The following is a 14670-nucleotide window of genomic DNA, read 5'->3' on the forward strand; positions in this document are numbered from 1 at the left end:
GCGTCCGGAGCCTGTGCTCCGCAACGGGAGAGGCCACAACAGTGAGAGGCCTGCATACCGCAAAAAAAAAAAAAAAAAAAAAAAAAAAAAAAGAGTCCCCTCTTGGGGATTAATGCCTAACCAAGGAGAAAAGGCAGGGTCTCAACGTGGTTCTCTAATTTTGTTTCTGATTATTTTCATCAATTCACGATATAACTTAAAAAAAAAAAGAACATGTAAAGAACTATTATAACTATGTGCCATGGAAAGCAAGCTCAGTGAGGCACAAAATGAAATGTCAGCTTCTTAAAAGAAATGTCAGGTATAGCACATTCATCAAGAAGTTCAAGCAACCAAATTAATCTTATAATTGAAGGTTCTGCAACTTTCTTTTTCCATGTGTTTAAAGTGTTCTCTGAGGTATAAGAATAAAACAGTAGTTCACAAAACAAGAAAAGTGTACACAAATAAGACACCTTTTGGAAAAAATGTTTTAAAATCCAGGATAAAAAGAGTTTTAGATAATTATTTATCTAGTTAAAAGTTCCATAAAGAAACTGAAGGGCCAAAATTGCTTTTAATGTCAAGGATGTGGTTATTAACATACCAGAAGCATGCAGGTAAACACATGTCATAATTCACGTTAATAAGAAAAAACATGTATTTTTAAACTTACCTTCCAACCTTAACCCAATCAGTTGGTATACAAGATACAGCAGAATTCTTTACCTCAATCATAAACTAAAATAAATACAAATAAAGGTTAGATATTTAAATGATTAACCATTATATTTTTAAATCTTCCTCAAAATTGTTCTATAATAGCCGAAAATAAATGTAATGATCGTAATTCAAAAAAAAAAAAAACAACTGTGCTATAATAGTCTAGCAAATATTAATCTAAACATTCAAAATAAATCCAGTATTGTTACTGGGAGAGTTCATATATGTCTGTACAACCAAATATTATTAATTAGGGTTTCAATACTTGGGATAAAGTACAATTTGTATTCAGCAAAAAGTTTGTGATAAAGGATATAACTTGGCGCTTTAATGTTTGTAACACTGTTATGTTCATACTACGAATGGTGATTTTTCTTTAATGACCTTTTTCATTTATTACTACCCACTTATCTTAAGAATTCTATTACTCAGTAATAAGACTGAATTTCTAAGTGCATAAAATTTTAAAATATTTGATTATTAGATGTTATATCAGTTTGAGATATGGTCAGTCCCTAATTCTGAACAGAAGAGGATTCATCGTAATAGTTGTTATCCAAGAAACCTAAGTCCTCTAAAAGTGTACTCAGACAAAGCACTTAACTTCCTCAGCAATTAAGGGAGGAAGGGATTTCTTCACGAGTGTCTTCTTTAAGTTTTCATTCATATGAACCATATCTTTATAGATCCAACTGTACTCTACAAGCTTTTCTGAAATCATCCAGGAAGTAAATGAAATCACTACTTCAATCACACCTTCCAATTTTAGCACTAGTTATATATCATCTCTTCTTCCTGTTCACTTTCCTGTATTATTGCAATGAAATTTAATGTTTTATTTAAATAAATAAACAAATAAAAAATACACTTATTTTGTATGGGATGGGACCCGAAGCTCTGTGGCGGCCACTAATTTTGAGATGGCTACAGGAACTTTGTCACATGTTTTACAACATTTCAGGTATTTATAATAGGCATATTATTAATAGTATCAGCCTGGGACTTCCCTGGTGGTCCAGTGGTGGAGAGTTTGCCTTCTGATGCAGGTTCGATCCCTGGTCAGGGAACTAAGATCCCACGTGCCGCGGGGCAACTAAGCCCGTGCGCGACAACTACTGAGCTCATGTGCTTCAACTAGAGCCCGTGCACTGCAAACTACAGAGCTCATGCACTCTGGAGCCCGCATGCCACAACTAGAGAGAGAAAACAAACGCTCCAAAACTAGAGAGAAACCCACGCACCACAACAAAGAGCCTGCGTGCTGCAACTGCAACTAAGACCCGACACAGTCAAAAAAAAAAAAAAAAAAAAGTATCAGCCTGGCTTTTGAGTTTACTTTTCTATTAATAGAAACATTGTAGCTTTTACATTAATTATAATAGGAATTAATGGTTAATTTTAAGAATTTTCATCCTTAGCAAAGATTTTGTAACTAATGATGTTCTCTTTTACAGAGGGAATTAATACAATTTCAAATCTGATATATCCAGTTAAAGAGTTAAGAGTGAAGAGTCTTTAAAAGTCCCCTTTGGCTAAAAAAAAAAGTAACTAAGGAAAAAAAGTCACAAGATAAATATCACTGATGAGAAATCACTTTAAGAGTAGGCTAAAAAATTCTGCTTAAATATTATTTTGAAATGTTCTATGAGAAAACATATTGGTCTTTTTAAAAAATAATTGTGGGAGGAGCTATGCCAAAGGCAAACAGCAAAATTCAGGACCACGTTAGATCACTAATATTTGGGAAGGACATGTGTAACACAGAGCTCCATAGGAATTACTGCCTAAGGATGGTGGAAATTTTGAAAAGAAGCCACAACTGCCTCAGTGAGGTCTCTGGGCAGCCAGCTAGGATAGTGTACTTAAGTTATTCACCATAACTCTGCAGCATGGCAGCTCTGGATTCAGATCCATGCCTTATACTCATTACCAACTGCCACTGGTCACAGCGCTTTGGAGCACCTTGGGAATAGTTTGGACCATAACTGTTCAATCTGTAAGTATCCAGGGTCTATTCTAAGGACCACAGCTCCTCAAGCAAGCCATTTATAGAGCCAATACAGGATGGAAAACAGAGTGAGAATCAGGAAAGCTACATGGACCTCCTGCTTGTTAAACCCCTGGGGTCACTTCCTCAGGTGCTGGTCCTGTGTGTCATCTTTTCAGCCTGTGTTTCTCCTCAGAATTGTCTTCAACTAGCAAATTTTTTTCTGTTCTACACTAGCTATGGAATAGGAAATTTTCTATTTCATGAACATTCTAAGAATGAGAAGACAGGCATTTTGTTTAGAGACTTTATTGCTAAAGTAAAGGAAACTAACAAAAATTGGAAATTAACATATATTTCAGAAATCTTAGAGAGTTCTCATAGTAACTTTCCTCACTCTATAGTTTGTGACTGTGTTTCTTAGGTGTGGATGCTAGAAGTCTGTCCAGATTCATTGTAACAAACCCTCATATTCTTCTGTTGGGATCCAGTTCTGCCCTGGTTAAATGTCAGATATTGTTACTCAACCTACAGCCCGTGGAATCACTGGACTGGCATCATTGTTAAGTTTGCTGAAATTCTTATCACACCCCAGAAACTGCTCTCTGTTTTCTCCAAGACCACACTTCACCCATTCCTATTCTCCCCACTTTCTTTCCCACTATGTCTTAGGAATTTGCAAATATTTTTTATTTAGATGTAAAATATAACAGAGATTGCTTTCCACTTCTTGAACATGCTAAGCAGATATTTGGATATGCTGCATGCTGTGAATTAATAAAATTGTTTCTACAGATTTTCCACTAATATTTCTTTCCTTTTCCTTAAGAAAACTACTAATCAATACTGCCTCAAGTCTAAATATCACCCCATGCCTATTCCATGTCTGATTCAAGGTTAAGAGACAATTCTCTCCACACATAAAACATGAAAGAGACTGCCACAGAAGCAATGAACTATGTAAAGCTATGGAAATTTCTGCTTTCATTATTTTCTTTCCAGGATTTTCTTTCTTTCACTATTTTCTAAACCAATACTTTCAGAGTCAGACACAATAATTCACCATAGTCAATAAGGCTTAGTATTCTAATGCATAAAAACTGGGAACAAAGGTGAAAAAAATGAATGATGCCAAAAATAACACTGACTTGACAGTCTACTTTTACTAATATTAACAAGATCCATGTACCACATAGGGCTGCTATAACAGGATTTTAAAAATATATTACAAAGTTATATGTATGGAAATAAAATTTCAGACAGAACCAAGGGGTATAAAATAAGAAGCACATATATATAAAACAAGGGTTTTCCTTCTTTCCTCCTTCACTTCTCAGAGGTAATCATATTTGATGGAGTCTGTTCTTATTCCTTTGAGTATCTCTAAATTTGCTTATAACTTCAGTACAAATATTTAAACAGAATTTGATTATAACAATGCTGACTATCATTTGGAGTTCAAATGAACAGAATCACTAATTCCCAAAAAATGTTATAAAAGTGATTCTGTATTGATGTATTATTAAGATTCTACAGGTTAAAAAAAAAAAAAACAACCAACAAGAATCCATCCTATTGTTAAAAACTAAGAAATTTCTTGCCTCAAACTTATCACCTTAACTTAGTAAAGGTTAAAAATAATAAGATAATTTACCTTCCTTGTTAATCTTTTGTAATCCAATTACTTAATCTCCACTCTGCGCTTTTTCTTAAATGTCAATGCTATACTGATACAAAATAACTAATCTACTATCCCTTATGAATTCCTAATCAGTTTTCCCCATTTTTACTTTAAAACTGCCAAATGAATCCATGGCTGTCTTCCAAAGCCTTGAGCTTTATTTAAGTCTGAATAGTATGAGCTCGAAAATGTCTGGATTTTATCAAATAAAATCTATGATGTTGGGACTTCCCTGGTGGCGCAGTGGTTGAGAGTCCGCCTGCCAATGCAGGGGATACGGGTTCGTGCACCGATCCGGGAAGATCCCACATGCTGCAGAGCAGCTGGGCCCATGAGCCATGGCCTCTGAGCCGGCGCGTCCGGAGCCTGTGCTCCGCAACAGGAGAGGCCACAACAGTGAGAGGCCCGCGTACCGCAAAAAAAAAAAAAAAAAAAAAAAATCTATGATGTTGATAATCCCTTGTATTCATATTTGTGAGTTGAGTGAAGTAACGACATGGTATAAAGATTGGAGGCAGACCTGGGCTGGAAATAAGCTTCTAACTTGGGTAACTTATCTCACTATACTATGCCAAGTCTCAGTTTTCTTTCCTGCAAAACTGGAATAATCCCTTTTTGTGTTGTTACAAGGATTAATAATATATGCAAAGCACTTAGCACCATTCTGAACATTAACAAGTGCTTGACAAATGGTAACTATATTACTATTATTATTATTATATGAATAATATGTGCATAGTGCTTTCCGATTAGAAAATACTTTCATGTGTTTTAACTCAATTGGTCTTCACAGTAGTCTCACTACAGAGAGGTGACTCTTCCATGGTCATGTAGCATGTAAGTGGTAGAACTGGCAGCTTTCCCCACTGTAATACCAGGTAACCACTTTTCTACTAAACATCTTTTATTAATGTATCAAGCAATTTTGATCATCTCATTTTCAACAAATAGAACAGAACAGTGGCACTGAGATCACTTGTCAGTTTGCAAGGTCATAATTATATAGTGAAACCAAGAGATACAATTAAGAATTTGGTATTTGCCTGTTCAGGGGAAGAGTGAGAAATAAGTATACGTAGGGTGAAGTCATTTTTCTGTTATACAGAGCTCTATGTGGAATGCATTATTAAATGTCCGCCTTAGTATAATATCTTAATTTTGTCTAGAAGACAGGCTGACTTAATCACTGGTCTGTTACATTAATAAACATTTTAATAAAGATTATAATTTACTGTAGAATTTCTTATTTCAAGTAACCAAACAAATCAACACTTTTGGCTAAATAGATAGAGCAGTGCAAATATTTTAAAAACATTTGAAATTACACTTTTCCCCACTAGAAAAATATCTATTTTTAAAAATTCTGAATAAAATGTTCATCCTATAGAAATTATTCACAAATTCCCTAATTTGCTATTTTAACAAAGTAGAATTTTTCAGATTCCCTCAGTTGGAATCTTTATATTTTATTAAACATAAGATACAGAAGTAGCAACACGTCAAGGCTCAGAATAGGACCGACAGATACAAGTACACTTTAAAAAGCGCACTTATTCCTGGTTCTCTTTCAGATCCTAATATCAAACTTTAAACAGAAATACACATACCAAAAAACACATTCTAGACAGCACCATAATCTTATGGAAGATCCACTAAATGTAGGTTTTTGCTATAGTTTTTTCTCCAGTTCTTTTAGCAGCTCTACTGCTTCAAAAGGAACCCCTGCCATTTAATCACTTTGTGATCCAATTAGTGTAGGTTGTTCACTACATTAGGTGGTTTGTATCATTTCATCATCTGCAGGCCGGGAGTCAAAGACTAACTTCTCTCTCCTGGATTTAGGGCAAATGAAGTCTTGAAAGTTATTATTTATGATAGTCAAGGTTCTCTACAATTTCAAGAGATAATATTAAAACACATGTAACATTAAGTTCCATGGTTTTACCAAGACTAAAGTAAATAAGCAAACCAAATACTGTTATTAAAAGAAAATTCTTATCAAAACAAGCTATTACAATATATTTCCAAGAAACAAAACAGAAAATCTGAAAAAAAAAAGAAAACAATAATACTTTCATCTGTCCTCAGATTTTTATTTACATTTTAAAATATCCTTTCCAATTGAGGAAAACTAATGTAAAAGAAAAGTATGTTTGATACTACCTCCTGTCCTGATACTGTCACATATTGTGCAGAAGGATTTTTTAGTATTTTTCGTATTTCTTGCAAATGTGTTTGGATCTTGTCAGTAACTTCCTGAATTTCGTCCTTCCTCTTTTTTATTAAAGGGAAGTGAGAAAGGTCTTTGAATAATTCGGTTTTATCCCCAATCCTAAAAAAAAGGAGAAAATGCAAATACATATATTAAAGCATATTACTTATACCAATTAACAATTATTTTTCAAAACATAATGAAAGACCAAAGGGTAGGAAGTCAGGAGAACAAGATTATAATTCCAGCTCTTCCACTAAATATTTATGGGTGAGTTTCTTAATTTCTTTGAAGACAGACAAAATTACCCTAACATTATTTTCATTTTGCAAGTTCACGATTGCCATGGTGAAACCAAGAGATGAAATTCAACATTTCATGTTGTATATTCAGAAAATAAACACTAATGTAAATACTGTCAAATCTTTTTTCTTATACATAGAGTTCTTTGTGGGATAAATTGTAAAATGACTACTCCTTAGAGGATAACTTTCCTTCCACAGTTTCTGAATATAAAGCAGAGGATCTCTGGATATCTAGCAAATAAGCACAAGATGCCATCTGCCATCTATTTTTGGATTAATAAACTGCTACTATTCGCTCAGCCTGGACTTTACCTTTTCATCACCTGATACCTGGAGAAGTACCACATTTGTTCTGTATGACGGAACTGCCTAAACACTAAGTGTTATTTCCCGCTGTGATACAGAGCCTTTAGGATCCGATCACATTTCTAGTTTTACATGCAACTTCTATCATTACTTCTATAGAAGCTTAAGTATCCACACATCAAATGGCAAATACATTACTTTCACTGCTAGAAAGGAAGAACTAAGGGTCTGCTACTTACTTGGCAGCTTGCTCATTGAGAATCTTTAAGTAATGCTCCACTGGACTGAGGAGTTCAGGAATTTCTGAAATAAATGTCTGGAGCAACTCTGACTGAACATGGGAATTAACAGCAGGTATTAGTGCTTGATATTCTGACTTCAGGTGATACAGGGTTTTGACAATCAGGAAGAACTCTTGCGTAGAACACTGAAAATAGAAATATTTTTCCTAAATAGCATAACATATGTGAAAACGAAATATAGTTAGTGGTCGTTTTAAAGGTAGAATCAGAATAAAAGAAAATTTTAATTTACTGTATAAATCAGTTAATTGAAATAAAATTTTTGTTGATATGTCCTAAATGTTAATAGTTTAAGCACTTTATAAGATAATATTTTCAAGCTATAAAGAAAATAATTTGAGTCAAGGATAGGAAAGCCAATACTTGTTCAGTATTTTTTCATTTTAAAATATGTTGACCATATAACAAAAATACAGTATACAATGTCGCAAATAAAAAGAATAATTCTGAGAAAATTTCTGCAAAACATTTAAGAGATAAAGGGCAAAATTCTCTCAAGGAAAATGAGGTTTTACAAATTGACATGGAAAAGATGAATAATCCAAAGAATAGTGGCTAAACGAACTGAATATGAAGCTTATAGAAAAAAATGTCCAATAAGCACACGATTAACGTCACATATAATTAGGATAAGCAAATTAAAATGACAAGATAGCATTTTTCACTCATCAGAATGTCAAAGATTTTAAAGTATGATAATAGTAAGTCACATAGAGTGTGAAAAATAACACTTTTATATACTACTAGTAGAGGCATAACTTTCTTGAAGAGCAATTTGGCATATATTTATAATAAAAAGTGTATATACCCTTTGACTAAACAATTCCATTTTAAAGAATTTAACTAAAATTATTTTTCACAAGTAGTGAAAATCTTTACAGTAGCACTGTTGGTAATAATATTAAAAAGATGAATAAGAAACAAGTATCCAGCAATTGAGATATTAGGAAAATCTCATTCAATGTGATACTATAAAACAGTTAAAAAACTTAGACATCTGTAAATACTGATGTGCAGGTTGATATGGAACTCTGTAGTTTCAACATATATTAAATATACATAGTATATGTTTACACTATATACCATATATGTATTTACACAGTAAAATTTCATTTGTGATTCTTTGAACTATATATATTATTCTACAGAAATAAAAATATAAATTGAAAATTTCTGGAAAGTACACATGTAACTTTCTCTAGTTACCTCTGAGTAGTGGATATGCAGGAGGGTGGTAAAGGGAGACTTTTTACTCTTTATTTTACACTCCTGTATACTGTTGTAATTTTGTAACATGAACGTGAATAATTTTTTCAGGGGCATATAGTTGTTTTACAATGTTGTGCTACTTTCTACTGTACAGTGAAGTGGAGTTCCCTGTGCTATATATCAGGCTCTCATTAGTTATCTATTTTATACATATTAGTGTATGTATGTCAAACCCAATCTTCCAATTCACCCCACCACCACCACCACCACTTTCCCCCCTTGGTGTCCATACATTTGTTCTCTATATCTGTGTCTCTATTTCTGCATTGCAAACTCTTTATCTGTACCATTTTTCTACATTCCACATATATGCGTTAATATACAATATTTGTTTTTCTCTTTCTGCCTTCCTTCACTCTGTATGACAGTGTGCAGGTCCATCCACGTCTCTACAAATGACCCAATTTCATTCCTTTTTATAGCTGAGTAATATTCCATTGTATATTCGTACCATATCTTCTTTATCCATTTGTCTATCAATGGGCATTTAGGTTGCTTCCATGACCTGGCCATTATAAATAGTGCTGCAATGAACACTGGGGTGCATGTGTCTTTTTGAATTACGGTTTTCTCTGGGTATATGCCCAGTAGTAGGATTGCTGGGTCATATGGTAATTCTACTTTTAGTTTCTTAAGGAACCTCCATAACTGTTCTCCATAGTGGCTGTATCAATTTACATTCCCACCAACAGTGCAAGAGGGTTCCCTTTTCTCCACACCCTCTCCAGCATTTATCATTTGTAGATTTTCTGATGATGTCCATTCTAACTAGTGTGAGGTGCTACCTCATTGTAGCTTTGATTTGTATTTCTCTAATAATTAGTGATGTTGAGCAGCTTTTCATTGCCTGCTGGCCATCTGTATGTCTTCTTTGGAGAAATGTCTATTTAGGTCTTCTGCTCATTTTTGGATTCGGTTATTTTTTTGATGTTGAGCTGCATGAGCTGTTTATATATTTTGGAGATTAATCCTTTGTCCGTTGATTTGTTTGCAAATATTTTCTCCCATTCTGAGGGCTGTCTTTTCATCTTGTATATAGTTTCATTTGCAGTGCAAAAAATTTAAGTTTCATTATATCCCATTTGTTTATTTTTGTTTTTATTTCCATTACTCTGGGAGGTGGGTCAAAAAGGATCTTGCTGTGATTTATGTCAGAGTGTTCTTCCCACGTTTTCCTCTAAGAGTTTAATAGTGTCTGGTCTTACATTTAAGTTTTAATCCATTTTGAGTTTATTTTTGTGTATGGTGTTAGCGGAGTGTTCTAATTTCATTGTTTTACATGTAGCTGTCCAGTTTTCCCAATGCCACTTATTGAAGAGACTGTCTTTTTCTCCATTGTATATCCTTGCCTCCTTTGTCAGAGATAAGTTGACCATAGGTGCGTGGGTTTATCTCCGGGCTTTCTATGCAGTTCCATTGATCTATATTTCTGTTTTTGTGCCAGTACCATATTGTCTTGATTACTGTAGCTTTGTAGTATAGTCTGAAGTCAGGGAGTTTGATTCCTCCGGCTCTGCTTTTTCTCTCAAGATCACTTTGGCTACTCGGGGTCTTTTGTGTTTCCATACAAATTGTAAGATTTTTTGTTCTATTTCTGTGAAAAATACCATTGGTATTTTGATAGGGGTTGCACAGAATCTGTGGATTGCTTTTAGTAGTACAGTCAAATTTTCACAATATTGATTCTTCCAATCCGAGAACATGCTATATCTCTCCTTCTGTTTGTGTCATCTTTGATTTCTTTCATCAGTGTTACAGTTTTCTGAATACAGGTCTTTTACCTCCTTAGGTAGGTTTATTCCTAGGTATTTTATTCTTTTTGCTGTAATAGTGAATGGGATTGTTTTCTTAAATTCTCTTTCAAATTCTTCGTTGTTAATATATAGGAATGCAAGAGATTTCTGTGCATTAATTTTATATCCTGCAATTTACCAATTACAAATTGGTAAATTAAAGAGTAAAAAGTCTCCCTTTACCACCCTCCTGCATATCCACTACTCAGAGGTAACTAGAGAAAGTAACTAGCGGTCATTTTAAAGGTAGAATCAGAATAAAAGAAAATTTTAATTTACTGTATAAATCAGTTAATTGAAATAAAATTTTTGTTGATATGTCCTAAATGTTAATAGTTTAAGCACTTTATAAGATAATATTTTCAAGCTATAAAGAAAATAATTTGAGTCAAGGATAGGAAAGCCAATACCTGTTCAGTATTTTTTCATTTTAAAATATGTTGACCATATAACAAAAATACAGTAAACAATGTCGCAAATAAAAAGAATAATTCTGAGAAAATTTCTGCAAACATTTAAGAGATAAAGGGCAAAATTCCCTCAAGGAAAATGAGGTTTTACAAATTGACATGGAAAAGATGAATAATCCAAAGAATAGTGGCTAAACGAACTGAATATTCTTTATTCTTCAATTAGCTCTAGTAGTTTTCCGGTGGCATCTTTAGGATTTTCTATGTATAGTATCATGTCATCTGAAAACAGTGACAGTTTTACTTCTTCTTTTCCAATTTGTATTCCTTTTATTTCTTTTTCTTCTCTGATTGTTGTGGCTAAGACTTCCAAAACTATGTGAATAAGAGTGACGAGAGTGGACATCCTTGTCTCATTCCTGACCTTAGAGGAAATGCTTTCAGTTTTTCACCATTGAGAATGATGTTTGTTGTGGGTTTGTCGTATATGGCCTTTATTATGTTGAGGTAGTTCCCTCTATGCCCACTTTCTGGAGAGTTTTTATCATAAATGGGTGTTGAATTTTGTCAAAAGCTTTTTCTGCATCTAGTGAGATGATCATATGGTTTTTATTCTTCAATTTGTTAATATGGTGTATCACACTAATTAATTTGCATATACTGCAAATTTGCATATTGAGGATTTTTGCATCTATATTCATCAATGATATTGGTGTGCAATTTTCTTTTTCTGGTCGTATCTTTGTCTGATTTTAGTATCAGGGTGATGGTGGCCTCATAGAAAGAGTTTGGGAGTGTTCCTTCCTCTGCAATTTTTTGGAAGAGTTTGAGAAGGATGGGTGTTAGCTCTTCTCTAAATGTTTGATAGACTTCACCTGTGAAGCCATGTGGTCCTGGACTTTTGTTTGCTAGAAGATTTTTAATCACAGTTTCAATTTCATTACTTGTGATTGGTCTGTTCATATTTTCTATTTCTTCCTGGTTCACTCTTGGAAGATTATACTTTTCTAAGAATTTGTCCATTTCTTCCAGGTTGTCCATTTTATTGGCATAGAGTTTCTTGTAGTAGTCTCTTAGGATGCTTTGTATTTCTGCAGTGTCTGTTTTGACTTCTTTTTCATTTCTAATTTTATTGATTTGAGTCCTCTCCCTCTTTTTCTTGATGAGTCTGGCTAACGGTTTATCAATTTTGTTTATCTTCTCAAAGAACCAACTTTTAGTTTTATTGAGCTTTGCTATTGTTTTCTTTGTCTCTATTTCATTTATTCCTGCTCTGATCTTTGTGATTTCTTTCCTTCTACTAACTTGAGGTTTCTTTGTTCTTCTTTCTCCAGTTCCTTTAGGTGTAAAGTTTGATTTTTTATTTGAAATTTTTCTTGTTTCTTGAGGGAGGATTGTATTGCTATAAACTTCCCCATTAGAACTGCTGTTGCTGCATCCCATAGGCTTTGGATCATCGTGTTTTCATTGTCATTTGTCTCTAGGTATTTTTTGATTTTCTCTTAGATTTCTTCAGTCATCTCTTGGTTATTTAGTAGCGTATTGTTTAGCCTCCATGTGTTTGCAACTTCCACGTTTTTTTACCTGTAATCTCATTGTGTTGTGGTCGGAAAAGATGATTGATATGATTTTAATTTTCTTAAATTCACAGAGGCTTGATTTTTGACCCATGGTGTGATCTACCCTGGAGAATGTTCTGTGTGCACTTGAGAAGAAAGTGTAATCTGCTGTTTTCGGATGGAACATCCTATAAATATCAATTAAATCTATTTGTTCTATTGTGTCATTTAAAGCTTGTATTTCCTTATTAATTTTCTGTCTGGATGATCTGTCCATTGGTGTTAAGTGAGGTGTTAAATTCCCCCACTATTACTGTGTTACTGTCGACTTCCTCTTTTATAGTTGTTAGCATTTGCCTTATGTATTGAGGTGCTCCTTTGTTGGGTGCATATATATTTACAATTGTTATGTCTTCTTAGATTGATCCCTTGATCATTATGTAGTGTCCTTCCTTGTCTTGTAACACTGTTGATTTTAAAGTCTATTTTATCTGAGTACTGCTACTTCAGGTTTCTTTTGATTGTCATTTGCATGGAATATCTTTTTCCATCCCCTCACTTTCAGTCTGTATGTGTCCCTAGGTCTGAAGTGGGTCTCTTGTAGATAGCATATATACGGGTCCTGTTTTTGTATCCATTTAGCCCGTCTGTGTCTTTTGGTTGGGGCATTTAATCCATTCACATTTAAGGTAATTACTGACATGTATGTTCCTATTATCATTTTCTTAATTATTTTGGGTTTGTTTTTTAGGTCCTTTTGTTCTCTTGTGTTTCCCGCTTAGAGACATCCCTTTAGCATTTGTTGTAGAGCTGGTTTGGTGGTTGGTGCTGAATTCTCTTGGCTTTTGCTTGTCTGTAAAGCTTTTGATTTCTCCATCAAATCTGGATGAGCTCCTTGCTGGGTACAATAATCTTGGTTGTAGGTTCTTCACTTTCATCATTTTAAATATATCGTACCACTCCCTTCTGGCTTGCAGAGTTTCTGCTGAGAAATCAGCTGTGAACCTTATGCGAGTTCCCTTGTGTGTTATTTTTCCTTTTCTGCTTCTAATAATTTCTCTTTTTCTTTAATTTTTGTCAATTTGATTAGTATGTGTCTCGGCGTGTTTCTCCTTGGTTTTATCCTACCTGGGACTCTCTGTGCTTCCTGGACTTGGGTGGCTATTTCCTTTCCCACGTTAGGGAAGTTTTCGACTATAATCTCTTCAAACATTTCCTCGGGTCATTTTTCTCTCTCTGTTCTCCTTCTGGGACCCCCTATAATGCGAATGTTGGTGCATTTAATGTTGTCCCAGAGGTCTCTTAGGCTGTCTTCATTTCTTTTCATTCTTTTTTCTTTATTCTGTTCTGCAGCAGTGAATTCCACCATTCTGTCTTCCAGGTCACTTATCCGTTCTGCTGCCTCAGTTATTCTGCTACTGATTCCTTCTAGTATATTTTTCATTTCAGTTATTGTACTGTTCATCTCTGTTTGTTTGTTTTTTAATTCTTCTAGGTGTTTGTTCTTTAATTCTTCTAGGTCTTTGTTAAACATTTCTTGCATCTTCTCGATCTTTGCCTCCATTCTTTTTCTGAGGTCCTGGATCATCTTCACTATCATTATTCTGAATTCTTTTTCAGGAAAGTTGCCTATCTCCACTTCATTTAGTTGTTTTTCTGGGGTTTTATCTTGTTCTTTCATCTGGTACATAGTCCTCTGCCTTTTCATTTTGTCTATGTTTCTGTGATTGCAGTTTTTGTTCTGCGGGCTGCAGGACTATAGTTCTTTTTGCTTCTGCTGTCTTCCTTCTGGTGGATGAGGCTATCTAAGAGGCCTGTGCAAGCTTCCTGATGGGAGCGACTAGTGGGTAGAGCTGAGTGTTGCTCTGGTGGGCAGAGCTCAGTAAAACTTTAATCCGCCTGTCTGCTGATGGGTGGGCCTGTGTTCCCTCCCTGTTGATTGCTTGGCCTGAGGTGACCCAGCACTGGAGGCTACAGGCTCTTTGGTGGGGCTAATGGCGGACTCCAAGAGGGCTCACACCAATGAGTACTTCCCAGAACTTCTGCTACCAGTGTCCTTTCCTGGCAGTGAGCCACCCCCTGCCTCTGCAGAAGACCCTCCAACACTAGCAGGTAGGTCTGGTTCAGTCTCCTATGGGGTCACT

At 34.7% G+C, this 14670-nt stretch overlaps 1 protein-coding gene across 1 annotated transcript in view; it reads right to left on the reverse strand.

Moving 5' to 3' along the window:
• LOC103071096 (DNA mismatch repair protein Msh3-like) overlaps positions 1-7641 on the reverse strand; it is a gene marked incomplete at its 5' end in the record, with an annotated part of 82825 nt that extends 75184 nt beyond the window's left edge. Inside the window, 3 exons of the mRNA XM_007451723.1 lie at positions 656-720; positions 6534-6702; positions 7433-7641. Of these exons, the coding sequence (XP_007451785.1) occupies positions 656-720; positions 6534-6702; positions 7433-7641 (443 nt within the window). The remainder of the gene's footprint in view (positions 1-655; positions 721-6533; positions 6703-7432) is intronic.
• Positions 7642-14670: the final 7029 nt, after the last annotated feature.

The sequence above is a fragment of the Lipotes vexillifer genome, unplaced genomic scaffold (genome assembly GCF_000442215.2).
Source record: "Lipotes vexillifer unplaced genomic scaffold, Lipotes_vexillifer_v1.1 scaffold740, whole genome shotgun sequence".
In the NCBI taxonomy this organism is placed as follows: Eukaryota; Metazoa; Chordata; class Mammalia; order Artiodactyla; family Lipotidae; genus Lipotes; species Lipotes vexillifer.